General features: G+C 46.3%; 1 protein-coding gene across 3 annotated transcripts; it reads right to left on the bottom strand.

Annotated features, from left to right (window-relative positions):
* Window positions 1–3,263: 3,263 nt before the first annotated feature.
* SHROOM1 (shroom family member 1) lies at window positions 3,264–26,889 on the bottom strand. 3 transcript variants are annotated; one of them, XM_064458265.1, is made up of 8 exons: window positions 26,705–26,889; window positions 26,536–26,607; window positions 13,043–15,922; window positions 11,764–11,834; window positions 7,645–8,223; window positions 7,111–7,264; window positions 5,606–5,878; window positions 3,264–3,867 (listed from the first exon to the last, which is right to left on the bottom strand). In XM_064458265.1, the coding sequence occupies exons 3-8, from the start codon at window positions 15,815–15,817 to the stop codon at window positions 3,613–3,615; spliced, it is 4,107 nt and encodes a 1,368-aa protein (XP_064314335.1). In that variant the 5' UTR covers window positions 15,818–15,922; window positions 26,536–26,607; window positions 26,705–26,889; the 3' UTR covers window positions 3,264–3,612. The 3 variants fall into 3 exon arrangements, with proteins under 3 accessions (XP_064314335.1, XP_064314334.1, XP_064314336.1); XM_064458264.1 differs by lacking the exon at window positions 26,536–26,607; XM_064458266.1 differs by lacking the exon at window positions 26,705–26,889 and having other exon boundaries at window positions 26,454–26,542.
* Window positions 26,890–27,679: the final 790 nt, after the last annotated feature.

The raw sequence follows: 27,679 nt of genomic DNA, 5'->3' as shown, positions 1-27,679 counted from the left end.
ACTTGGGGTTTTGGTCTCAGTGTTGCCGCAGGAGCCTGTGGAAGGAGGCGCCGTGGCTGGGGAAGGGAGAGCCTGGGAAGGCTGCAGGAAATCTGTCTGCTTGTAGAGCTCTTCAGGCAGCTTAGGCTGGAATAGGAAGCCTTAACTTTATTCTGGGCAATGATAGGCGAAGGGAATATCAGCTAAGCTGCATGACTTGCAGTTGGGAAAAACCTGCCATGCAAGCAATGGTTATTGGGATGGGGATGTAATCAGTGCTTTAAACTCTAAACCTTAAGCAAAAAGCAACCCCTTTTTTTTTTTTCCCTAAATAGGAGTGAAAAGCAGGTACTTAAAGCACTTCTTGACTTCAGTCTGTATTTCTAAAGCCTACAGCTGGCGGAGCGGAGAGAGGCACTTACCGTAGGTAAAACCGGCTGCTCCGCAGGATGATCGAGGTCTCACCCACTGGGACAGCGTCCTGCAAACCCCACAAACAAGCTCGGTTTGCAAGCTCTACATTGGAGAGAGATTTTTAAGCAGATAATCTAAAGCGATGTGAAGACAGGAAGGAAGATCACCCGGAGGATGTGGACACCGCCCGCCTGATGCAATCGTCGCTCCCAGCAGCTGAGAAGGAAAGAGCACTGGCCTCTCTAGAGGGGGTTCTTGGCCAGCACGTGCCACCTCCGTGCCACCCCACGCTGCCAAAAGGAGATGCAAGCCCTTCTCGAAGGACAGCGAGCATCCCGTCCCCCTGCAGGTCATGGCTGCGATTTTGAGCCACCGAAGAGCCTGTCACCGGTCTCAGAGTACACGGGGCTGCTCCTTGCTATTAAAAAGGACCCTCTGTGAAGCTCTTAAGAGGGGGATCAGATTAAATCATTATTCGCATTTGCACATCAGACTATGACTCTAAAAGCTCACATCTCAGTATGTCGGTGTGGCAGGAACGCCGCACGTGACTTGGCGCCGGTGTGAACTACCACCATTCCCTGGGCCCCTGGTAATAAATCGATAACAAATGGTCAGTATCAAAATCGAGACCCACCTGACAATCCAGACCTGCTGGTGCTCTGGAACAGGGGTTCTGCTCGCCAGCAAAGAGGTTTTGATGTCATCACTGTATCTGTTTTTCACTTTGCCTGAAAGTCACCGTTCTAACAAAGTCACAAGGAGCACAGATACATGACTTTTTGGAGAACAGGCTAAAAGTTATTTCTAACTGTTGCTCTTTGAAGCACACCTGTGAACGCCAGCATGGCAGGAGCAGCGATCATCCTCCCTGTGACACAAAAGACCAAAAAGGTAAGAGGAACTAAACAGGGCAGACATACTCTTTCCCTTAAAGGTAAGCATTAGCTTCAATTAGCAAACACTTATTTCCAACCAGGTGGATTTTCCTCAGCTAATAATAATGGAGCGGACCTTCGAGTCAGGCTCCTGAAATGATGCAAACAGCTCATTTAACGTAGCTCATATTTTTTTAAAATTCTCCGTCAATTCCCTTAGCATCACTTCTGTTATTTTAAAGACCATTTTCAAAAGGCAGCTTTCAGGGTTACATACTAAAAGCCTGTACTTACGGCCTTTTGAGAACCACCGAGCAGATCTACTCGCAGGGTCTACGGTGTCTGGCCATTTTCCCCCGCACATTAAGGCAGTAACCACAGCACACAGCAGCTCGGGCACTGCGCTCCTGGAGTTACTCGTGCCCAGCGAGACAGTGTTTTCAGCATTAAGCACAATCTATTTTGTTCAGATCACTGGAACAAAACACTAATATTCACAAAACTACTCTTTGCTCCACACCATCCACTTGGACACTTCATCGTCGATGTATTTACTATCTTGGAACACACCATAAACCCGACTTCTGACGCCAAGTCTTCGCAGCCTTACTCAGGGCACTGTGTTGTTTCTCCTGAAACGCGAGCAGGGCTATAGGTAGGAGAACTTCTGCACAAATACACAAACTTAGACCAGAACAAGGCTTCTTTGTTGGAGTCTGGACAGCGCCTGATGATACACCCGCGTACTCGGAAGACAAACACAGAGCGGCTGACAGCCCCGGAGCCTGGCAAGCTGTTTGTGCTTTCTCGCACTGCTGTGTAACTCCCAGGCGCTTCTCAATTTCCTCCCGGGCAAGTGCAGCACCCTGTACCCCCTCTGGTGCCCTCTTTCAGCAGGCAGGAGTGTTGGCCAGGCATCCCTAACAAACATCGCTCGCGCAGAACGCACCCGGCGGTCTCCTTTTTGTACGCTGGCATTTCTTGATCAGTTCGTTCATGTTGCCCAGTGGGGGAACTGGGATGAAGGATGTGAGCTGAGGTAAAACGAACGCAAACCATCAGTCTAAACCTACGGCAGCTCCCCGTCCTGGGTGGTTGGGCGTCTATTGAAAGCTCACGCGATCCCAAAGGAGAAGATGCCTCAGGAACAGGACGGCTTCTCTCAGTGGTGATGCTTTCTGTAGGCAGGACACACACCCCTAGTAAAACACTTCTGGGTAAAGCCTAACGTCGTGGACCAACAAACATCTGTTTTGCCTGTGGAAGAAACCTCAGTTCGATTAGTAGCTGCCTTATTCATGGTCTAGGTATGTAGCCCAGACAGAATATTCCTCTCACCGAATACTTAAAAACAGACAAAACACACTCAAATTTTAAATATAGCAACATCACTGGTTTGGCTCAACACACAACGCGAGTATAAAAGATTTTTGCCAAGGGATTTATGTAAAGCCTCATTGAAACTGAATAATTTCCTCCACTCGTCCCACCTGCCTCGCGCTGCAGCACAGCCTCCCCCCACACCCAGCACTTCTTGTGCATGCTGACAATTGAAAACTACTTAAAAACAAACCCCTGAAGGCGCTGCTTGAAAAAGAAACACATTTGAAAGCGTAGCGAGGACTTTGCAAATGCCTGCGCAGGAATAAGTTCAGAGTTTGTCGTTCCCAAAAGTGTTCATTTAAGCCAGTTTCACCCCTGATCGTCTCTTTTTGACCCTTTTTTTCTGACCTCCTAAGACCAGCTACTGAACAGGCTACCGGGATTATGTGGAGCCAGGGAAGACTCATGGATGGCAACTGCCAGGAAAGGAAATAATTATTTTCTTCCATTACAGAGTATTTTTACTGCATCATACATGTAAGCAGTAGAAATGAGGAGTTTTCACTGAAATGGCCCTTAACATTTCCTATGGCTTTGTGCAATCCCCCATTAGAATCTGAACGCCCACATCATTTTTCATTTCAAACACTCAATGCACCCACAAGGGGAAAAGATTTGTATTGTTCTTTTATTGAGATTATGTCAACCTGGAAACAGATGGACAGACAAGAAGGAGGGGAAATACACGCCAAGCTAACAGGAGCAACATCCTATCAGTCATTTCCAAAATGCAGCCTGCTACATACTGTACGATGCCATCACTGGCCCGTCCAAAGGGGGAGGCATGTCCAGCGCGTGCCTAGAGCATCCCCGGAGCATCCAAGCACTTGTCGATGCTGCAGCACTAACAGGATTGCAAGAATTCACCGATCCGAGCCCAGTGCAGCGAGCGCCTGTGGATTTCCAGGGGAACGTCACAAATTACGATGGGTAAAAACGGGTGGTGTGTTGGCGGGTATTAGAGGGGGATGCTTTTCTCAAGAGTTTCTAGTTGTTCTTCAAAAAACTTAATCTGCTCTTCGAGGTCCTTCTGTTCAATCAGCAAGGAGGTCTTGTCTTGAACAAAGCGTCGGTAGTCCTGGAGCTGCCGATCAGTCAGGTATTTGGCAAGGATACCAGAGACCACCCTTTCTCTGCGATCTAGATTCTCTTTCAGGTCTTTTGCATCTTCCCGCTGCCGAGACAAGAGCTTGTGCCGTTCGTTCAGCGATTGCTAATAGAATGAAAAAACAAAGCAGCACACTATGAAAACTCATCATTCTTGGCAGACTCTAGATCTTCATTTGGAAGCCACAGTCAATTTAGTTTAATTACTTCCTCTTGTGGGCTTTGTGTTCCACATGAGTTTTTTCTCGATTGAATTACTCATTCTTGTGGCTTGTAAGGTAAAGACACCCAGTAAACCCCATCAAGGCTCACTTCTTCCATGCTGCCCTCAGGAAAAAAAATAATCAATATACTTAACATTTGTGGCAGTTTTAAAGTATCCTGTGTCTGTCTTCATTCAATTAGAAGCTCTTTAAGGCACATACCTTTGTATTTTGCGAGCTGCCTGTGGCCAGAGTGCCAACGTCGTATTAAAAAGATAGTGTGACTTCTATTAAAAGTAACGTTGATACAGACAGTAACTGTTCATCAAAGGTTTCGTCTTAACAAACCCACGAGAATGAAGCCTTGCCTGTTCTACAGGCTTTTAATACCTTTCACATTTCAGCTAATTCTCTTTCAGCTGTAATGATTTTCACAGGGACAGCGCTGCTGGAAAATGTCCGGTTTCAGAACCGCATCCATAAATGTACCACAGAGCAACGGTCGGCATCGACACCCTAAGAACGGAGTCAAAGATCGAGGCCGCTGGTTTTGCTAACATCGGGGCAATGGCAGTGACTGGGAGATGGCTGTGAAAATGCTGGCACGTAACCACATCTTTACTGAGTGTGCTATTCAAATTCTTGAATAAGTTATTTTAATGTATTTACTGTGAAGAATATTAACATAACACTAAGGAAACAGCAGCTCCCCTGCCAACCACTAAGTCTGTTGGCCAAAGTCAGCGTAAAATGCTGCTCAAATTTATTAACGCTAACACGACTGACGTTTTGGAGCGGGTAGGTCTTGATTCTCGGCGTCCCACTGCATGGCCGGACTCCCTCGGAGCCCTTCTGCACATGAACTACGATAAACCTCTAGAGCTGCAGGTCGGCAGCAGCCCAGCTCCAGGAAATCCCAGCTTTTCTAACCCTGTGCTTTTCTAATTTCCAAATGAGAGGTAACAGCAGGTACTGTATTGATAAAAAGCAATTAGAACAGCAGGAAGGCATCATTCCTGGGATAAATTTGGCTTGCCTCCTCTAGCAAAAAAATAGACTTTTCAGACTTGGAAAGATTTCCTGGTGACGTGAGATAATTCCTAATTTTCCAGCAAAACTGGCTGTTTGAGTTCAACTACGGGGAGTTTTGTCTCGAGTTACGACCACATCTTCTTCCTACTTGCTTTAGTTAAGATCAGCCCATAAAGTGAAATACTATTTCAAAGGCATCAATTACCACGTTGAAATTATCGGGGCGGGGGCACCCCCCAAAAAACAGAAAGCCCTCTGAAGCACACGTTTGGAGCTACACCACAGGGAGCAGCCGGGGGTTCAGAGGCCACCCCTCCGGCTCGGACCCTCGCGGGGTTTTGCTGCTGCTGCAACCCCAGCGCCCAGCTGCAGAGCTCACCCCGCACTGGTGTTCTCCAGCACTGAACCTGTGTCCACTCCAGAGCCCCGCTCTGCTTCGGCCGTGGAGCCACGTCGCGTGGCGCTGAACACTGCCCACGCAAGGGCTGTTGGGATTCCTGGCTGATGGACAGCTGTCCTTTAGAGCTGTCAGACAAACGAGGCGAGCACAGCCCCACCTGGGAAGAAGTTAACGAAACAACTCAAATACCCTGCTCGCTCGACACTCACCTTCTCCTCAGCATCTGTATTGCCATCGATCCTCCTCATGGCATTTTGGACTCGGGCAAGGCGGCTGGACAAGCAGAGCAAGAGGCTCACAACCTTCTCCAGGTCACCGATGAACATCATGTAGCGCTCAAACTCATTGGGCTTGCAGACGTCCTGCACCATTGCCTCCAGCTCCTCGCCTCGCTCGGCACACTCCCTGGCTTCAGAGAGGATGAGCTCCCTCTCCTCCCACAGGGTCTGCAGCTTTGACCGGAGGCCAGAGATGAGTTCCAGCTGCAAAGGGGGGGGACGACAACAGAAATCATAGAAAGCTGTTATTGCCAAAGAGAATCCATATCATTTCTAGGGAATGGATTTTCCTCACATTGTCTTTGTGGAATTTTTGACTTTTAAAATAATTTTAAGCTCTAGGAAAGAAGAAAAAAAAAAAAGGTTTTCTAAGATGTACTTAATTCTCAAACTCTGAAAAGCAAATTACTGGCAATCGCCTTAACTGGTGATATAATCCCTAGCTCAGAGAGCTTCCAATCAGTCAGAAGTGAACTGCGATGAAGATTACAACGTGATTACACACGGTTATGCTCTAAGACATGAGCATGTAGCCACAGCTCTGTTACCAAGCTTTACAAGAACTAATTGGAATTTCATTTATATTATGCACAGAAAAAGTCAGCTCCACGGGTGATTCGAGCAAGCCACAGTGCCTGGGTCGTGAAGCAAGCGGAGGCTGTTTGAAACAGAAACGTTGATATGGAAAAAGGCCCTGGAGCGGGAGAAGAGCCCTGTCAGCTTTTTCGGAGCTCGGCCAACGCCGCCACGAGCAGGAGCAGCAGTCAGACGCTGGGTAATGAAAAATATCACCACGTGCACAGCAGAGGGAGTTTCAGGAAGGCAGACTGTCATTACCTGGGATGGAGCATGGCCAGGTTTCTACAGGAAAGAAAAAATTTATCTAATTCTTCAAAGCTACAAATTGCCCTTCCAAGCTGCCGTATCTCTATCATAGCCCAGCTACGTCCAGGCTACCTCTGTTCCCTGCACGTATGGAATTAATAGGGCACCACAGACACTGCTGCCAGTTCTCTCACAGTAAAAAACATTTCTTATTTAGGCTGCCAGTTGTAATGAATTTTACAGATTTTGAGACCAGATTTGAGCGTCAAATTGTGAGTCAGCTGCTGCACGGGAGCTGGCCTTGCAAGGAAACGTATAACCAACCCTGCGTGCGTGTTCCAGATACAACCCATCCCCGACGACCTGCTGAAGAGATGTGGGAGGAGATCTGAATCCAGCCAGGCAGCATTTAAATATCACCATTTATGATCAATATGCCAATTTGCCAGGACTTCACCTACTGACAAAAACGGATGCAAATTTATCTGTGAAACATTATTATTGGGATAAAAGTAATGAATAAAAATATCCACAGCAATGTATGTGACATTAATAATAACTTCTTTGTTGCGGTGGAGAAACAGCGGTTCCTCTGATGGCCGTCTACATACTTTCTTGGACGTGATGTCATCTAGGTCATTTGTGCTGTCTCTGCTCCTATTCTGGACTTGGTTTCCCTCAGAGGCAGGGTCTTCGCTCCTCTGCCTGGCATCGTGTTCAGATACAGGACAGTCTTCTGTTGCATCTTGACTACTTTTCCTGCTACTGGAACAGAAAATAAATACCTGTGGCAACCGCTTAGAGTTCTGTTCATAAACATTGTGTTCGTGGTTTTACCCATCTTGGCTATGGAATTGCTCTCTTCTCTTAGCAGCAATTTTTCTAAGTTTTTAAAAGATATAGAGCAAAAGATTTGCAGCCCAGGTTTGTTGCAGCCCTTTTAATAAGGTAACATTGAACCACATTTCTTCCATCATATCCCCATAGCCTCAGATATTTCTTGATATATAAATCAGGAAGCTAAAATATTTTGTTAATGAAACAGAGATAAAGCGATATCCTCCAGTCATCTTCTGCTAGTACATACACGATAGCCATTCACTAAAATAGCTTAAAATACTAGATAATTGGTTTTATCTACTTACCCATTCTCCTGCGCAGGCTGTACGTCTTTTTTTCTGTGTGATTTATCCAGCATGGAAATGTTAACAGGAAAAAGACCCTCCATCAGGTCTAGAGCGGTTTTTCTAACAGGATGAGGCATGAGAATATCAACCAGGGAATTGTCTTTGGCAACGATCTCCATAGCAAGTTCTTCGTATCGCCGGTCTTCGGGAGACTGCAGCCTCCTGCTGGGCAGATCTGCCTCTCTCCCAGGGAGAGCATCACCTTGGCTATCGGGCACGGGTGTTTCCTTTGCAGTTACACCTTTGGCTGTATTTTTGTCTCCTTGGGGAGGCTGAGCTAACGCCGCGTGGTGGTACGTTACTCGCTCTGGAGAAGCTGCGGGCTGCTGCTCTGGACGCTTCATCAAAGCGTTGCCGTTCAGAGATCTAGTTCTGCATTCCTCCTCCCCCATAGCATCTTCCTTGCTTCCGCTTCTTGGGGCAGGAATAGAGGTTTCGGGAGTCGGCTCCTTCATGTCCTGACAACAGGCACGTCCAGTTATGTTATTGTCTTTATATTCGTGATTCTCACATCCATCTTTCTCAGGATCGCGGAAACTATAAGAAAGAACACAATTCCTTTTGTTGCAGGCACATGCTCTACAAGAGATATTTTTGCAGACTGTTTAAGCAGCTACAGGTAATTGTCATTATCTTTCCAGCTTCCTCTTTCTATTAAAGTTTTTAAAATACAGATTCCATAACACCTATTACTTTTGCTTGGGAATAAAAGTGAGTATGTAAAATGTCTAGCTGCACCACCCCACGTTGTTTGAATCCCCATTGAATTTCTCATTTTCTAATTACGACCAACATACATGTTTTCTGAAATAAACCCGTGGTAAAAAGCAGCCTAAAACATCACACCCGCAAGGGGATGAAAAGCAGACGGCCATCCCACCCGCCTTGGTGAGCACGCCGCCGGCAGGACGAGACGCCCGCGGGGACCGGGGCTTGCTGAGACCTTCGCTTTCCCAGGCCACCCCTGGGCAGCACCGGGCAGGAACAAGAGGACGATTTGCGCTTTCCTCCCCCAGCTCTCTTGTAACTCAGCGACTGTGCTGCAAGAGGGCAAACCTGCACCGTCTTGTTCCTCACGCCTTCTTATCGCTACAGCGAGAACGTTTCAGCCCAAGAGAAGCGGTTTGTGCCGCCCGTCTCTTGTGCATCACTTCTCAGCCCTTCTGAGAGACGACACCTAGTGCTTCCTTCTCTTCAGGTGAATTGAATACCAACACAGAGGAAACACTGTTCACCTGAGGTTCCTGGTTTGAAATGGCCATTAGAGTTAAGTAAAAGTTTTATTAAATCCTTTCAGTGAACCATTTTGAGATGAAACCTGTACTTCTGAGTTGGCCGATGCGTGTCTGACCCAGTGCTTTGAGCTTTCTGATCCAACGCTTCAGAAGAAACTTTGATGGAAAAAGCTACTGTCTGCAGGGCATAAATGATTTTACTAATGATGCCAGAATAAGTAGATATACGTAATTTAAAAATACACTTTGGATCAGAATTTGCAAGACTCTAGAGGCCCTGTTGAACACAAGATGACTGAAGTACGTGTAGACCGTCTGCAATCACTGATGGTCACGTATACATCCATGTAACTGCTTGTGAAAATAGTCGGTGCACTGTATATATAAATACTATCGTATTAATCATGACTGAATGAACAAACCTATTTTTTCCTCTAGCAAAATTTTTCATAACCTAACAGGATTATGACAGGACAGCAGAGAGGAAAGCTGGAGGGATTAGATGGAAGGAAGATTTATAAGCCCCAATTTAGCTATGTTAACCTGACATCTGAGCTTCAAAGTTGCGGGCACAAAGCAAACATCTCCTGCCTCAAAACGGGCATAGAAAATTCAGTGCAGGATTTGCCCACCTTTGTTTAGCTCTTTCGCTATGGTCTCATATAAAAGCAATGCAGCAACCGGTCCTCCCCTCCCCTAAAGCTCCTAGTTAACCCTGGCTTTATGGGTGGTGTGAGTCTCTCCTACGATGTATGTGGAGATATGAAGGCAGGCATTTTCTTTTCTTGAAAGAACGGGGCAGTGGGGAGCGATGAAGAGACTTAACGTCTAACAGTGGAGGCCGCAGTACCCCCAGTGAAGATACACACGCAGATAACAGTTCCTAGATTTAAGAAAGCAGCAGCAGACTGTGTTGTGTCAGGAAAGCTTCCACATGCTTGGACGGTTATACTTAAGCCCACGAGCCCTGCGCTGTCTCCAGCCGTAGCTTGTCTGGGCAGGTTTCCTGATGCAGATGTGGGGCTCTGTGGGGAGCGCGGGTGGTTTGCAGCTGAGCTGCGCTTACCCGGCTCAAGCAGGCGCTGGCGAAAACCAAAGCTTTTCCCGTGGCCAAACTGAGCTGTGCTGTGGCTCAGCAATGAAAGCCTTGCTATTTCTGAAAATCCAGCTTCTCTCATCGTTTCCCTTCTTCCAGCTCTACTTTGCAGCTTTAACACAGTCACTTTAGCTTTCCATCAAAAAATGAAGTCAGCTTGGCAAAGGGAAATTCAGTCGTCGTTTGTACTAGATAATGACTAACAATGTCACTTAGAGAGACCTTATCTATTATGTGCACCTTTTCACTGCAATTAAAAATAAAAAACTCATTTGACCATGACATGAACCACCTGGTCCTGGTGATTTAGTGATGCCCTTAATGCTGGTGAAGCCTTTCCATCAAAAAGGTGCTAGAAATATACCCCCTGCGAAACCCCACAGCACGGCAAAGCGATGCCGTACTGTGATACCCAAATTAGCGCGATGATGGTGCGATATTGCCGTCATGGATTGACAAATGTTTACGGAGGGATAGAAGATGAAAAGAAGAGATACAGAGAGACCTAAGAAAACCACCGCAAGCATTGCCAGGGCTTATCCTTACTCGTTGTCAGGCCTCACTGCAACGGCAGCAGGTAGGACCAGCTTGTAGGCTAAACAAACTATCTGCAGCAGTTATCACAGAAAATGGATAACATCAGTGAAAACTACCTCAAAATTATATTGTGTAACTGAATCAATGCAAAATATGCATAATAATGCTCTCAAGCTTTTTTCCCACTAACGCACGGACACTATTGGTGTGGGTAATGATCCCAGCTTGCTCTTGCTCCTGGTCCCAGCTGGAACTTTTATTTGAGTAATTAATACTGCAAACACGCCTGGTCTAGTCTGGATTTTCTACCACAGCTCAACAGCACTTTCTTGTGGAGGAAAACAAAGAGAAAATATGAGATACAACTATTACAGAGTGAAACCTGTACTTACAGCTCTTTCCCAAAGATGATCATCTAAATTAATTACTAGTGAAACCAGTTCTGGATTTCTCATCTTTTCATTACTTAGTACATATTATAGAGCTACGATCAAATGTGTCTGATGTTGCTGTTCTGTCCAGACCTTCCCCTGACATTCATGCTGACCTGCTGAGCCTCTCAGCTAAACTAGGAAGTCTAAGAAAAACTTCAAAATCTTACTAAAAATACAATCTTTTTCCTAGGTTAATCAAGCCTCCAGAAACCCTTTGGATCTTTTTGAATGAGAAACAGTGGAAATTCTATTGCTACACAAGCGCCAGCATCGCTGCCTTGTCGAGGCAAAGTTCAGATCTGTTTCGCCCCGATGCTCCTCAGATCAGCAAAACAAAAATCGAGAGTTAACATACAAACTTTCTAGTTAGCTATGTGTCAAGGGCACAGTATTTTTTTCCTTTAAAAACCACACACCAAAAGCCCCTATTACACCACTCTGTGATTACACGTATTTTTCAAGCCTGGGCATATCGAGCTGTTGCAGGTGCTGTTTTCGCCGGAGCTCAGAGGAGGGAGCTGTGATCTCAGGCATCTGAAGAAGAGCGGCTGCTGCAGGGAGAACCGCTCAGGTGCACTCTGCATCTTCCACTTTTGCTCCAAACAGTAGAAATGATTTTAAAGAGTGCCCCAAAATGAAACAAATAGTGCAGCGGGTGAATATTCCCATATGGCCAACGAAGGATGGCCAAGACGCAAGGGCAGAACCAGACAACCACAGCTGCCGTTGGGGTTCGCATGTCTTGGACTTAGGCTCTACCTAGGCACAGCCTTACCTGGGTGGGCCGAGACAGCTCTCGCAACGCCGAGACGGCGCCGCTGCAGCGCCGGCACATCCGTAAGCGCCCTGGAAATGAAAACAGCACACTGGGACAACAATTTCAGCATTTTCAAACTAGGCAGCTGTTTAGTTTTACTCCCGCTTTTGTTACCCCCAGAAACAGAAGCCAACAGTAGATCTCTGAGTAGGTTCACCAAGGTTTTTATTTTTGAGTTTGCCTATCTCCTTTCCTTAATGACTATTATGCCCTTCCTAGGCAGCATCCATCTCTCTTTCCTAGAAAACCAAAGAACAGCTAGCGTCAAAATATATACTCTCATTGACCCCCATAACAATTTAGAAAGCAGGCAGCGTCGGTGGGAGTTTGCCATCCTCTTCAGTTGGGTAATTTTAGTAACATATTAGGCTATTTGTTTTTCTGACCCTTTTATCATCTTTATTCTCCTTGACAACGATATTGATGGCTACTGTCCTTCAGATGCAGGAGCCAAAAAGGTTGGTCATTTATAAAAATCTCTCTCTGACAGCGGTTTCTGGGACAGTCCCCTAACGAAGGTGCCGTCGTTAACGGTGGTGACAAACAGCGTCACCCCGCATACGGCCCGCGTTCTCTGCAAGCGCCTCGTCAGAGCGCCGGACCCCTCGCGCACCCCTCGCCAGCTCTGGAAGGGATCCTCGCGTGCCCGGCGTCGTCCAGCCCTCGGGCAGAGCCTACGGCACTCGCACAGCGTGTCCCCTGAAGCAGACACTCCTCTTCCTCCCTGCCTTTACCTGCGCACTTGCTGAGCGATAACAAATGACTCTGCCCAGACTAAAAATGCGTTTCCATCAGCTGTTACGAAGGTTCCACCCTCGTGCAACTCTCTTGTAACTTTTCACATTAAAGAACACCTTGTTCATCTGCAATACTTTCTCGCAAAATACTTTTGAGAACAATGAATTGTTATCATTAATCAAAAAATATTTAACGCATTAAAATTAGTAGCGCTTCTCCCCAAATCCCCCCCAGATCATTTCCCCTGTACGCTGCAAACCAGAGCATGCGTTTTGCTTTCAAAAGACCACACGGCATTTCCATAGATTAAGCAAATATGGTTTCCTCTCCACATCTGTCACCTCTCTGTTGCACGCTAAAACAAATAATAAATCAAGTCTTAATTCCTAATTTGTGACGTTCAGCAGTTTTTCACTGGAGTAGTCCCAAAGTTCTCTAAAACGGGTAAATAGCCGTAAGTCGGACTCAAAAATAATTACTATCTTAATATCTTTCTTACCTGTGTGGAAGGAGGAGTCGATTTCGATCTCTCGCGAGCTCTCCCAGATGCAGGAGCATCTGCCTGCGGGAGACTTTCCGCTGACGCACACTTGCCGGTGCAGCTCCCGTCCGCTTCGCTGGGAGAGGGCTCGTGCTTCAGGGTGGCTGTACCAGCGGCATCAGAGCTGGGATCGCACCTGCCGGTCACGCTCAGCGGGGGAACAAAAGCCAAAGGTGGAAAAACATTGGGCGATTTTCCTTTAGAGAAAGCGTGGCAGAAATTCTCACTGGTTTGCACCGTCCTGCTGCCGTTTGGATTGGAAACCTTGCCAGGAGGCCATTTGGGATGCGACAGCCTCTTCTGCAGGGGCGGCTTATGCAGCGGGAGGTGTTGTGAACTACCTGGTCTTTGATTAATCTTTCGTTCCATGTATTCCATAAGTGCAGTCTGCTGGATTTGTTTCAGCTCTGTCTTGGAGACACTTGAGCTGGAAAGTGCCCTCCCCCTGTTTTCCAGAGTCTTCCTCCTAGCCGCCATTATGTCTTGCTCAGTGATTTCATCCCTTGCTTGACTCCACGATGTCTCCTTCTCTTCCAGCTGATCGAGTTTCTCAGGTTCAGAATAACACAGTTTCTTTTGCTCCTTTGTTACCCTCTTCCTTCCCCCGATTCGACCTGTTTGTGGCCTCTTCATTTCTTCATCCCTATTGAAACTCCCCAAGGATTCTCGATGAGAAGAGGAACAAGGAACAGGTTTGGCATCCTCACTTGCACTGGATAACGAGAAAGACCTCAGGTGTTCAATTGAAGGCCTTTTAGAGGGTTTCTGTCGGAGTCTAATGGGCAAACTCATCTGTAAGTCTTTTCTTTTAAAGGAGGTTTCTCTCAGAACCTTTCTCTGAGCCACTTTAAGTTTCTCTCTATAGTCGTTCTGGAAACTCTCATCCGTGGATGAAGCAGGACTCCCGAGGACGAGATCGTCGGTCTCGAGCAGATCATCAGCACTGCACTGATGGTGGTGGTCAGGCCTTTGAAGCTGATTGCTTTCCCTTTGTGCCTCTAGACGTCGCGCTGAGGCAGAGTAGCTGCTTGCTGGGAATTCCTTTGGTAAGCTCCTCACGTCCTCTTGACATTGGGCGAGCTTGTGATGGTGCAGGATATTGGTGGTTTTCCCCCCAGAAAGATAGTAAAGCATGGGAGTCGTCTGCCTGGTTATTTGTTCACTGGCAAGATCATCCTGAAGCGGCCCTAAGAGCTGTTTCTGAAATTCAGGTTGATATTTCTGAACAGGAGGTTCCCCTTCTTCTAGATGTGTGCTGGGGTCAGGACTGCTGGTATTAGCCTGTTTTTCTTTCTTGACTTCATGTAAAAATGGAGGTATGAAATCTTCCTTTGGCCTAAAAAACGACATTTGGTTAGTATTATCGTAGCATTGCTTATTTCCTTGATCCGACTCCTCACAGCGAGGGTGCTCCGCTTCTCCAGTGTCATAGCTGCAGGACAGTGGTGATCCCTGCATTTTGGCTCGCTGGTTCAGGAGCGGCTCCCTAACACCGCTCCCAGTTTTTCCTTCAGAGTCAAAGCACTGATTTTCATCTGTACAACTGTTCAGCTTCCTGGAAGCATTTTTAATTAGAAAAGCATTCTCCATATATTTTAAGTCACAACCCTCCTCAAACACATCCTGATCCAAGTCTGAATGCAGCTCAGCACGGAGTGGGCACTGTCGGCTTGGGTCTGGCACTGCGCTTTGCAGGTCTGCTTCTCTGAAGGTTGGCTTACGTACGCTGCAGGGATACTGTTTGCCTTCTTGTGTATCATTAACAGCGCGGGGGTCGGTAAGCACTGGGTGATAGGACCTGGAGTTCATCTCTTCAGGAATCTTATAAGCGTGAGGTGAATTATAAGCAGAAAGTATTTTAGGGACATTAGCCACAGAGTCAGTCTTTAAATATTCTTGAAAAATGAATGAAGAAGGTCTGCTGAAAATATGTGGGTTGCTTCTCTTTACAGGTTGTTGGGATGGGCTCCACTCTCCGTTTTCCTCCGGCTTTAACCCCTGAATTTTTGATATAAATACCTCATTTGTAGCATCAGAAGAAGAAAGGCCCTTGTTTTCCAGAGTCTTTCTCCTAGCAGCCACTACATCTCGCTCAGCAATTTCGTCCCTGCGTTGACCCCAGGGTACATCCCTACCTGCTGGGTGACTGTCCTGCACGCAAGGAGCTGGCTGCACGCTGCAGTCACTGCGACCTCCAGAGCTGCATCTCCCTCTTGAGTTTTCAAGGTGTTTAGTGACTTTATAGCTATCGAGTCGCGTGGGAGGAGAAGGCAGAGGTGCAGCCAGAGGCAGCGGTCCCTGATTTAAAGTCCCTCGGATAGGAGTGCTTCCACAGCCTTCAGCGAGACTGGTGCCGTTAGAGTTATTATGGATGCTCAAGTCTGGTGCCTTGTACGGCTGCGGGTATCTGAGGTCAGAGTTTGCCCCACTGAGGTTATAAATACCTCTTACATATTCCGAGTCCATGTACGATACCTGCTCTGGAGGCAAACAGCAGTTTTCACCGTAGCACGATGGTGTGGGATACTCTGGAACATTTGATCCCCCTGAGAAAGAGCTGTAAGCAGAGTCTACTCTTCCGGGGAGGTGCAAGAGATGATCTACACTGCCGATCGCCTTCACTGGTGAAAGACGATTACCATTTTCAGGAGAGGTCACAGGCTCTACCAGCTCTCCAGTTCCACCACCTTGCCTGTGAGTCCATCTTTCTATGTCATTCCCGGATGAAGCCATGTTGCGGCATTTCCAAAAATCAAAGTCTGATTAAACGTCCACAATCAAGTTCTTAGAAAATCACCTTTTTCTCTGTAGTCACATTCCAACAGTGTCTAGAGGGTCCTGAAAGGAAAGAAAAACATGTGAAGAAGACTCAGTGGGAGGACTCCGATCGCACCTGGGGACATCAGGCAGCGAGCATCACACACGTGCTCAAGATGAGAACTTGAAAATAGTACTTAGAGTAGCTAGAAGTAAAATTCTGGCTTCAGTAATTATCAGGATCTTGGATTAATCATTTCCTCTAACACAGACAGAGCAACTAAGTCTTAATAACAAGAGTTCTCTAGATCTTCATTAAATCTAAAAGACTACACAGACAATTAGAAGACGCCCTCTCATTACGATTGCAAAACATCAAGGGCCAGAATCAAAACTAGTTTCTGTATCTGCCTAGAAATGTCTAAAGAGTTGAAAAATCCCAGCTCAGTGCTGCCTAATCCTGGAGGTGCTTAAATACAACATGCACCTGCCTACTTGAAGCTTCAAAGCGACTTAGAGTTGTGCTTCCAAAAATGCTCACAGCCGTGGATCGGCGCCTCGCTCTCATTTGGATGGATCTAAACAGCCTGGGGCTTCGCAACTCCACGACTGCACTGACACTACACAAAGCGTGCCCCGAGCCCCCGCAGTGCCTCCACGTTTCCTTCCAGAAAATCTCACCCAGGAATACAAACACGTGGGCGGTTAGTTGGACATGTCAGTGCCCCGTGGATAACTGTACCGAACAAGCAGTGCACAGATTAACCCAGAAAAATTACCAAGTAGGAAGAAAACATGATTCTAATCGGTCTTACCAGCCTTCTCCCCCCTCCTTAAAGGCTTCCATTGTTTCTCGGAGAAGCAAGAACCAAATCATACTTTATATCATGAACACAATGAAAATGGTTTGTCATTTAAGCGAGCTTCCACGCCAGTTCCCTCCGTGCTCAGAAATACACATCTTGAAAAAGCTTTCCCAGAGGCTTACAGAAAGGGGCTTGATGAGAGATCGACAGGGTAACTCAATGACAGATTCTGCCGTCAGTAACAAATTATAGATTTTTAAAAGACAACCAAATATTTTTATGGCCGATGCTCAGAACTCCCCTGCAAACACACCAAACACACTAGGTAAAAGCACCAGCTTAGAGGTCACGTACCACAAATACACAATTTTTGCAGAGTCTAGAAGACGGCCTGTGTTTATCAGCAGCGCTTGACATTTACTCTCCGATCATTATACATGATGCACACAGGCTTAGTTGAGCAAATGGGGTCTCGACAAGCAGTCTGCCAACAGAAGACACGCAGGAGATGGTCACACCAACAGCGTGACCCCCTCAGCCAGCTTCGGACCCCTCGGACATGCTCACAGGCAGCACGAGTCCCTGATAAAGGGCTGAACCTGGCAAGCCAGGTAGGTGCCAGCCAGTGACCTTGCCTAGTAATTCTCATTTAAACCAGTTCTAAAGACTGAGCAGTTATTAAAAGAAAGCAAACAGTCTTGAAAACCTTCGGTGACAAGCTGCTCCAGCAACACACCTTCTGAGGAGACGCAAACTCCCTCCAAATCCTATCAGAATATTACATGTCTGAATTCTTCAAAAAGGTTGAACTCGCCAGACCTTAATCTCCCGTTCCCAATACCGCCCGTCTGCAGTGGGGCCTCATAAAGCTGCCAGAAAGGGAGGGTTCAGGGGTGATGTTGCTGTTTAATCAAAAAAACTTCACATTCCTGCCTTGTTTCAAAGACAGTCCTGGTATCATTCATTTTGAGCCAAAGGAAGAGGGGGATAGGAGCCAAAATACACAAGTTAATCTATAAAGAGAACTTGGACTGGTGGGGCACAGTAAATAAATTAGCTAGTTTCTGGGAAATGAAAACTGCATAACACCGCACAGTGGGAATTTCTGCTGGGCTTTTTGGAAGCTTCAGTAAGAAACCGGTTCAAGGATGCCTGGAGAAGGTCTCTCTCTCTCTTCAGCGATGATCTAAAATGCAGCTGTGAAATTTAATTGTCTGTCCCTGAATAACAGAGTCACACAGAAAACACGAAGCATCAACGGCCGATGACGACATTCCCCATCCTTTTCGCCACAGTGTATTGAAGAATTTAAAGAAATAAAAACCTTGATATCTGGTGAAAGGCAAACCTTGGATTTTCTGAAGCTACAAAGAAGGAGAAGCAGCTGAGAGGATGATTGCCCTGACACTAAATGCAGAACCAGACCGTGCCACGGTTGCTATCGCACCCCTGTTGTTACGTTATCTAAACGAACAGACGGCACCGGCAAGCCCGGAGCACCGCAGTGTCTGCTGGGTCTCACCGAGCCGTGCGAGGCTTGGTGGTCCCTGGGGGTGCTGGGAGGTGCACGGGATCAAACCCCATGGGAGCCACATTCCACAAGAGCACCAGAAGGCAGATTCCTCTGTCATTCTTATCTCTGGTTTTTTAATCAAAATTGTGCTCCAGTGGAACTTCTCCAAGCAGCTCCGTTACTCGCCTGTTGCTATTAATAGACTGAGACGAGTCTTTGTCTGGGATGTGCTGGCACCGTTCCACTGACATTAATAGAGCTACCCTGATCTACGACGAGAACGTGGCTCTAACTTTTCACAGCTCTGTGTAGAATTTAAGTAACAGTCATGCTTTGGTTTATGTGTATCAATGAAAGCGCGCTCTCGGTTTCCTATACCAGCATTTCCCAAGATCTCTTCCCCCCCAGTTATTTCAAGCTACCCGTTCGTGATTTACAGTCAGGTCGGCAACAGAGTGAGAATTTTTGTTCCACGTTTTTATGATGACAGCAGAAATCATAGGAAATACAATTTCAGTCTCTTAGAAGACTGAGGTAAGAACATCTGACTTGGAAGCAGCAGCAGCAAGCACTGAGTCCCTGCCTGCAGCAGGAGTGGGAGGACACTGCAGCTCACAGGACATTCCCTCCTCCGTCTGCTCCTCCTGCACAGTCTCTCCCGTTGCCTGTCTGAAGCTACCTGCAGCCTTTCCTTCTGCGCCACGGAGAAGAGCCAGGCAAGCAGGAGGACTTCCCCCTGCGCTGGTGCCCTCCGGTCCCACTCTTGCCACGGCTTGCATTTTGCGTATCTGTTTTGCTTAAGGCCAAGTTCGCAATTTCACATCAATGAAGTGTCTGAAAAATTATAAGAACTGAAGAAATATACTGTTCTCCAGAAGTCTCTGCTAAAATTGAAATAGTACAAACCTGAAACACACCTTAGGGAAAACCTGTCATATTTCTTTTGGGGAAGATGCTTCCTAAACCCTGGAAGCAGAATCGTTGATCACAATGTGTTTAAAGAACTATGTGAAAACCTCCTTCTCTTTCACACGGAAAAGAAAAACATTAATGTACTTAAAACTCAACTGGCATTAACAATGATGCTATTGTTCTCCCCAGCTGGTGGGTGGTAGAGCACCCTCACGGACTGCACTGTCTCTGGGTCTTAAAAACGCCCTGGCACGGCTGTAATACAACGTGCACATTCCAGGCAGGCTCACAGTATTTTCACTGCAAACCTCTGCAAGCAAAAAGAGAAATGTTAGATTAAAAGTACATCAGAACCAAGAACACCAGAAGATGGAGGGAAGTGGATTAAGCGTGCCACTCCATGCCCAAGGAAGAAGCCACTATCAACCTATTAAGATCCAAAGTTTTATTTTGGTTTTTTCTAACAAGGCTAACTTGATTTCCACCCACTTACTATATTCACTCTAGCACTACCTAGAACACCCTACACAGGCACAGCCCTCTACATAAAGCAGTTTGCAAACACAAAACGTGTGCTCTTTGCTCTATAGCTCTGACAAACCAGCCAGGTGAGATGAACAGAAGCGTGGAAGAGAAACAGGGGCTCCGCAGGGAACGGGACTTGCCTAACGCTTCGCAGCAGGCTGACGGCCGAGGAAGAACAGAGCCCAGGTGGCACAGGACGTTGTGTACGTTGGGCTGGGCCGTCTCTGGGCTAAGATAATGGTGTCTTATGTTTCAAAACAAGAATTGTTCCAAGTTTCCACCATAATAATAATTTTTAAAAACCCCCAAACCCACTAGTGGTAAGGCAGCGCCAGGAAATCCGCACTGTTACAGCCCATTTGCCCAGTTCAGGTACCAGCACTTGCATTAAAGCTTCTTCAGCCAAACGTTTATCAAATCCAGACCCAGAGCGTTCGGTGCGGGTTCGAGTCCTGCTGAAGTCTCCAGTCCCTCACAGGCTGCTGTTAAAACACCAGTCACCACTTCAACCTCTTCCTTCTAGGGAAAGGTGGTTGGTATTGCACAATCTTGAATTCCTTGCAACCAGCTTAGCAGGTCAAAGCCCCACATCTCTGGCAAATGAACTCCGTACAGAGGAAAACCAGCGACTCTAGACTGCAGTCATTTAACAAGTTACCCATCTTTGAAGGGCAAGCTTTCTCCTACTTAGAGTTTTTCCTTGTTTGACCTCATTTAGATTGTGTTACATGCTGGTAATTAATCCATAACTCACCTGCAGTTATATACAACGCTTGCCCAAAGCATCACCCGTCTGAAACACAGGTATTTTCTTTATCAAACCTCTGATTTATCCTCAACAACCCAGGAAAAACAGTCCCTGAGTGCAGCCACGCAGCACGTTTGCACACTTGTACAGTTCTCTTAAAGTTTACCAACGCAATCTTTCCATCAGAGAAGCAAGAATGAGCTTTTTCCATTAATAAACACAAGCAGAGCTCAAACCTGCTTTTGAGACTGGTGTTTGTGGGTGAGGAATTGTAACTTTGGGAAAGCAAACAGGTTTTCTCCTCCAAAACACTCCGGAGACGAAAGCAACACCCTGCTGACATGTTGGCATGTTAGATCTATTTCTATCTTCGTAGATCTATTTCTGTAAAACGCCCCTTTTTAAACAAATGGCTCCCTGGAAATAAAGGGGGGAAACCACAGATATTAGTCTGTATCAACTACAACATGCAACTGTCCTCCAACCAACAATGGTGAGCGTGTGAAATGCAACCCAAACATCGTGACCAACCTACCAATATTATGTCGTGTACATGTTTGTGAATGACCTGTTTCTTATCAAAGGGTAAACACCCGATGTAAATATTAGCCGAAATTCTTCGGATTCCAATCAGTTGCACAGTCTGCAACACCTGACCCATCTGCTTCACAGACTATGAGATCCAATTGCTACCAAAATACCATCTGTGAGACTCCTGCTGTAGCGGGCGATCTCACTGGCTGTCCCGGGGAAGCCCAGGGAGTCTGAAATCCTGGGGAAGGCGAGTGCAGAGCCTCTGGTATCTCAGACACCTTCGGAAGGTCATCAGTTGCTGATCTAGCACAGGTTCCCAGATCTCCGTCCAGGTCTTCCCAGACAGAAATCCACGTACACACACGACATGGATGCATTCTCAGGGACTGTATCTCATTTCCAGACATCTCACATCCCAGTCAGAGCCGCTCCTTCGACCAGACTGTGAAATATCCAGAAATTCCAGACAAATGTCTGAAGTCTTCAAATTCCATCACTTTCACATGATTATTGAAAGGGTGAGAGAAGGGCAAGGATACCACATCCAGGAAAGCATGGCTGTATGATCATCTTTGTGCCCAGCGTCTCTGAAAGCATCTCTTAGCTTTTTTTTTTTTTAAAAAAACCCAATATTATATTTTTCTAACCCATAATCACATTCCCTAGAACCTTCAGCTTTAGGTTTCGAACAGGAAGGCAACACGTCAGGTGGCCTCCCCTTCAGATGACTGGAAACCGCAGATTCTGCTAATCTGTACTTTTCTTGCAAAGATTTCTGAAGACTCTAAACCCCAGATTTCTCATTTAGTGCCATTTCCAGAGCCACCATGCGGGTACCTAACGGTTGCCAAGGATATCATACATCCAAACCCAAGGACAAACTTTCAAGCTTGGCTTACACAGGCCCAGTGGGAAACTTACCCCGCAGCTGAGAGCCAGGGAAAGTCAAAGCATAAGACATACTCAAAACAGAGCCTAAAATGGGATTTAGAGGAGGTTTATGCCTTGTGCACACAGAAATAAATGCCACCATAGTCTGAGGAATGTAAACATTTCCACTAAAACCCACAGATAGAGACTTAAGACTTTTAGAGCTATAAGAGTGTCTTGAGTAATTTAGAGGATGAAAATAATAATGCATCTCAATATCCCTTTTTCTGGGGGGTGGTGGTAGAAATCTTCCAAAACCTCCTTGCCTAGCTACACCTGGCTCTCTGGAGAAGGAGGAGATTCCTGCCTACTAGCGCGGCAACTTTGCTTGAGCCGCGATGCCAGAACGGGTCCATCCTACACCTTCCCTGGAGTCATTCCCTACGCAGTGATGACATCTCACTGCTGGACACGAACGCCTGGCACTTCAATAACATGCCGACTCGGCTGATGACAAGCTGCGGCCCAAGTGAAATGCGTTTGGACCTGAGAACCATGGTCCGATCTCTGGCTAAGGATTTAATGAGGAAGATCGGGTCTGGCACTTCTTCACAGCCCTGTGAGAGACCTTTCCGGAGCGCCCAACAGAGTCTGACCTTTTAATTAGAGCAGTCACCCACCACATACTTCTCCATTGTCCTTGAATTCCCTGACTTCCCTTATTCAGCCTCAAAAATGTCTCTCGGCTTCCATCCTCGTTACTCCCTAATCCACTAAACACCAAACACTTATTTTTGTTTCTACCTCTGAAAGCACTTCACCAAAAAAATGCTTGTGCCAAAAATCACAGCTTCATTCTAAACGTATGCATTTCTTTCCAGTTGTTTCCATTTCATCCCTTCTTACTTCATCAAAACTTCCTTTCTTTCCTTTTTTTTTTTAAATCTATTCAAGTTCTGTCAATGCTATAAATTTACCATCCACACTGCTCTTACAGGCTACAACAACAGACTCAAAAATATTCAAGAGCATTAAAGAACTACAGACTCTAAAGAACACAACATTTCAGAAAGAGAAAAAAAAACCCTAATGATAGTGGTGATTTTCAGACGTATGCCTTTAAAATTAGTATATTTTGTCCGGTATCCTAGAGAACACAAAAGAAAATTCAAAGTAAAAAGCCTTCATTAGTCTCCTTCCTCTCCCAGAAGCTTAGGCACAAGGCTGCTCTTTAAGGGCAGAAAACTACTTTCCGCCCCCCGCACTTGACTCAGTACAAAGAGGCAAGAAATCTCGAAGAGATGAGGACACCGAGGACTGCTTTCTCCCTGAGGGATAAGCCGTCGTATTTTAACGGATAGCAAGGAGAAAGAGATTTGATTTCCAGGAACGGGCTAAGCTGCAACATGAGCACATGCTCATAGATGAGTGGTAAGAGCAGTCTCAGATGATGTTTTCTCATCTCTACCTTGCTGACTGCTTGCCAGCAAGGCTGTCCGAGAAACATCAGAGAAAAATAAAATTCTCATAGTGCCCCTGACCGCACTGGGCTTCCCACAGCTTCGGCATCAAGACAAGCCCACGAGAGAAGAAACCGGCCTCTAAGTAGGTGCAACCTGGGCTGCCTGTTCGACACCTCCTTCCACGGACTTGTGGTTTGACTCCAGAATAACTACCAGTAAGAGCTGGGTAGCGCTCTGTGCATTATTAACAGCCTGTAATTAGAAAAATCCAAGTGCTTGTAACAGGCAGGTCCAACAACTGCCACACATCCCAGGCCAAGTGTATTCACAGCATTATATGAAGGAGAATTTGCCTTTCCTGGGCTTTTATTGCTCTGGGAGAGCTAACTCCAGCTCAGACTCATGAGTGAGAGTTGGCTGGCTGGGAAATGCCATAAAGTCGCCTTATCTTTTGAAGAACAGTGGTTTTCTGGCAGCTATACACGCTTTCTTCTGTTAGAATATAAAACTATTCTCAGAAGCTTAATAGATGGCTCTGTCATTACAGTCCAAGAGGCCCAGACGGAAAGAGGCTGTAGACTCCAACTCCTCTGTGCTGTAATTATGCTTTCCACAGGCAAAACTGCCGTGAGAACAAATTTTGCTGCTGCTGCTCCAGCTTTAGACCAAATTGACCTGGAGGCACCAGGCTGGGTAAGGGGCAGTGTCCAGTCCACATTTAATCAAGTGGGATTATAGACACTACTTATGTATGTAAATATATGTGTGTATATATTTAGATTATGGCCTTTAGATGTAATAAAGATGGATTAAACAATTCATTCTCTGCTCCTTAAATGTAATGAGATTTCTGCTGAACTTGGCGACCTTCAGACTGCGTACTATGAACTTCATGAACGATCCCGAAACACTCCCTTCACTCTATTCCCAAAGCCATTCCCATCTAAGGGCTGCCTGAACATAAATTCTTGGACAGAGAATCCTACCGGGTCTTCCCAGGGCGGAGGGACGGCGCGGCCGGGCTGCCTCACCCAGATTCTCCCAGGCCACAGGAGAGCACAGGACCCAGCTTGTGCTAATTGGAGAGCTTTGTAACGGTGAACCCAGGTGAGGAGGAGACTGAGCACGTGAGAAAAACAGAAAAAGAGGGAAAGCAAGCAGAGACGTGGCAACGGAGCTCCATCTGACAAAGCAATCTCCTTGCACCTCAGAGTACATGTTACGAACTTTCGTCATATACTGTCACTACCAGGACTATTTGCCTGACCATAAAATCATTTGAGAGTCCCACAACGGGAACAGAGCCCAGAGCTCTCGCCTCCTAAACACTTCTAACTACAAGTTATTTTTTTTAATAACTTACTACCCTCAGTAAAGCACGTAACTTTTCCATTCTTTCATAGCCCATTTCCAGTCTAAAACATAATCAGCAAACAATATCAGCCCTTCCGTTTTCTTACATATAAATTCAGGATTATGAATTAGTTAATTTCGTATCTTGAAAGCCACTAGCTTTTTAACTTTCTTATTTTGACAAAAGAAACAGAAACTATTCCTTTTCCAGAGGATGTCTGTTTTCAGTCTAATTCATCCAGATGTTAAACACAATTGTGCCTGCCTTTGGGCCGGGGCAGACAGTAATGTAATATCCAGTTACTGTAGAGCATTCCACTGGAATAAAAGAAAACCATCAAATATAAAGAAATATAATATATTAGACTGGCCCATTCCTTTGGCAAGTATTGCATTCGAGTATTTTCCCATATCTTTCATCTGGACAGAATTCACAAGCGTTTATTCCTCCTCTCACTAAACGTGATCATCACTGGTTTCCATAACAAACAATGAGAAACTGTATTAGTAGTTAAAACTCATCTGGAAATATCTGGCGGTGATATCAGCACAGGTTTAACAGCGGGGCGCAAGCTGCTCGGAATCACGGGCAGAAGTTGAACACCTGCTCTGCGAACAGTAATCAGACGTGCTGCACAACCGACGGAAGGTGTTGGAGGAAAAAGACTGAGGAAAGCAGAGATTTATTTCACTCGGGGAAAAGGCAGCGCTTAGTGCAAGAGTGAGAGGCTCTAACAAAGCAGCTAACGCCAGGGCAGGCACTCGGCCTCTGGCAGCAGGCGAGTAATTCAGAGAGGAGTGGAAGCTTCATTTAGAGGATCGCCTGGTTCACGTATAAACGAGAGATGAAGCAATTCCCTGTCTGTAACACTTCACACCAATTAGTTCTTATCCAAATAGGAAGGTGCGAGTTCTTTCAGGTATGGCTTTCCACCTTTAATCTGTTCTATGGAAACTTGCCCTTCAAGTTCCCAAATCGCTCATCCATAACCTGCTCTTCACCATCAGCCTCGCCTAGGCTGGAGGATCATTATGTGCTTTTGTACCAGGGTAACTATTTTCTGTGTAAAAAAAAGTCTAACTGCCAGAGCGCTTACCTCCTCAGTTGAACACGGACCTGGATTTTATTTATTCTGCAAAAAAAATATGTGATCTGCGCACCTATGGGCGGAGCAGAGCTCCTGTGCCCGTACCAGGCCGATGGTCATACCAGAGGTGACACACTAGACTGCCCATGTCCACAGCTGGTCCCTCACCCATTATAACACACTAATAATTTTAGCATTTTAAAGACACATTTTCTGGTATAAATTAAGTTCTGCCCTTGCTCACTTATTTGATTATATTCACGCATTTCCCTGCGAAAAACGTCACCTTGCACGCGCAGAGATACAGAGGATAAGCCCTGAAGTTCAGGCTGCCTCGTGTAATCACACGTGCCTAAGGCTGCTTGCAACCCTAGGTTAAACATTTCAAAAGGTGGTTTTAAAGTTTTCCGAGATATATCCTGCTCCTTCATCTCTTTTCCTGCTGACTGTTACAGAAGGGTGCCTCTGGATGGGCGCAGATGGACTTTGGCAGCAGATGCTCCGGAAGAAACCAGAGAGCCGAGTTAGTCCTCGGTGGGGAGAAAGGATCAACAGAAAACACACCACTTTGACACTTCGTTTTCCAACATTACTCGTTCTTCTCCCGCCACCTCCACTAGCTCGCTCCTGGGTCTGTTCCTGGCAGATTTACAGCAAACAAGATGCGGGCAACACAGAGTAACCACAACGTTATTGTCATTCGTTGCTTGCACAAACATATAGACAGGCACCGCAGCCACTCTTGAATTACAGAGACACAATATATACCAGACAGAGCCATCTAAAATCTATACACTCACAGTGAAATGACGTTTGGCTGAGTTACCTCTGGAGATCTGAACGCACGATCACAGCAGAGCATAGCTAGCACAAATGTTTTACCTCCAATTTTCTCTTTAGAAAACAAAAGCTAACGCTTTGGGTCCGCATTCCAGCTACGGCCGCAGAAAAGATCTGAAAGTCAGTGGAAAAGGAACTGTAAACTCCAGGAACCTGAAGTGCTGTCAGTGCAACTCGCGCCGTGTTGGAGGCGATTTCCCCGATCTCTCACCTGGCTCCGCCACGCGACCGGGGTGCCTCGGAGGCAGCGGGCGGCTCCACGCACACCACGGGCATCAGAGCTGCACCAGCGACTCTCATATCCAAACCCGCTGCCTCACCGCTGGAAATTGCCCTTTGGTTTATTACGTTCCGCCGTGCATCGCGTTATAGTGGCAGTGGAAAAGGAAGAAAAGCAAACAGCTGGCTCGGTTATTTCATTATCTCACCAGTCAATTATTAACGACGGTGCTTTTTCTGCCCAGCGTTGGGCAGCAGCCACGACTCCCGCGTGGGCACAACCGAAAAATTCCATGAAGATGCTGCCAAGGCCAGAGCGGAGAGCGCCGGCGAGGCCCTCGCCCCCCCGGGACCCAACGCACTGCCCGCCCCTGCAGCCCACCGGGACGGCGTCGCCAGACGAGCATCCTTCACTCCGCCGCACCTCGGCCTTTGCCGTCCCCAGCCCCGGGTCATATCGCACCGGCCAAGGGCCCTCGCTCTGGGGCAGCTGAGCAGCACGACTGGACAAAAGCTAATTAAATCCAGCTGAAAGTAGTTAGATTTAATCCAACAAAGTAGGTAGATTTCATTTTCTTTAAAAATTATGTACTACTTTCAGAAGGGGAGAGAAAAAGGGTCGTACAATAAAAGTTAATACAATTCAAGGAAACACTGAAGCTATGTTTTATATGCTGCAGGTTTTAAAAATGTTTTTGGCTGGGTTTTTTCTAAGTGTTTTATTCATAAAACAGCACAGAAGGCACACAGATTGAGGCTTTCATCTATTTTGTGTGACTTTGAATCAACTCAGGCACGTGCAATAAATTATTTCCTGCCTCAAAATATATGCAATGGAGCCGGATACTAACATTTTATAACGTCCTTATCTGGCGAGATGAATTCCCGCTAGTTTCCAGCTAGGCTTAAAAAATAAGCCGATTTTATGCCACTATTTTTTTTTTCCTCAAACTAAGCTGCCAGCTGG

Source organism: Phalacrocorax carbo, chromosome 8 (genome assembly GCF_963921805.1).
Source record: "Phalacrocorax carbo chromosome 8, bPhaCar2.1, whole genome shotgun sequence".
Taxonomy (NCBI): Eukaryota; Metazoa; Chordata; class Aves; order Suliformes; family Phalacrocoracidae; genus Phalacrocorax; species Phalacrocorax carbo.
The sequence above is the reverse complement of the archived record's forward strand: the minus strand, read 5'-3'. Positions and strand labels throughout refer to the sequence as shown.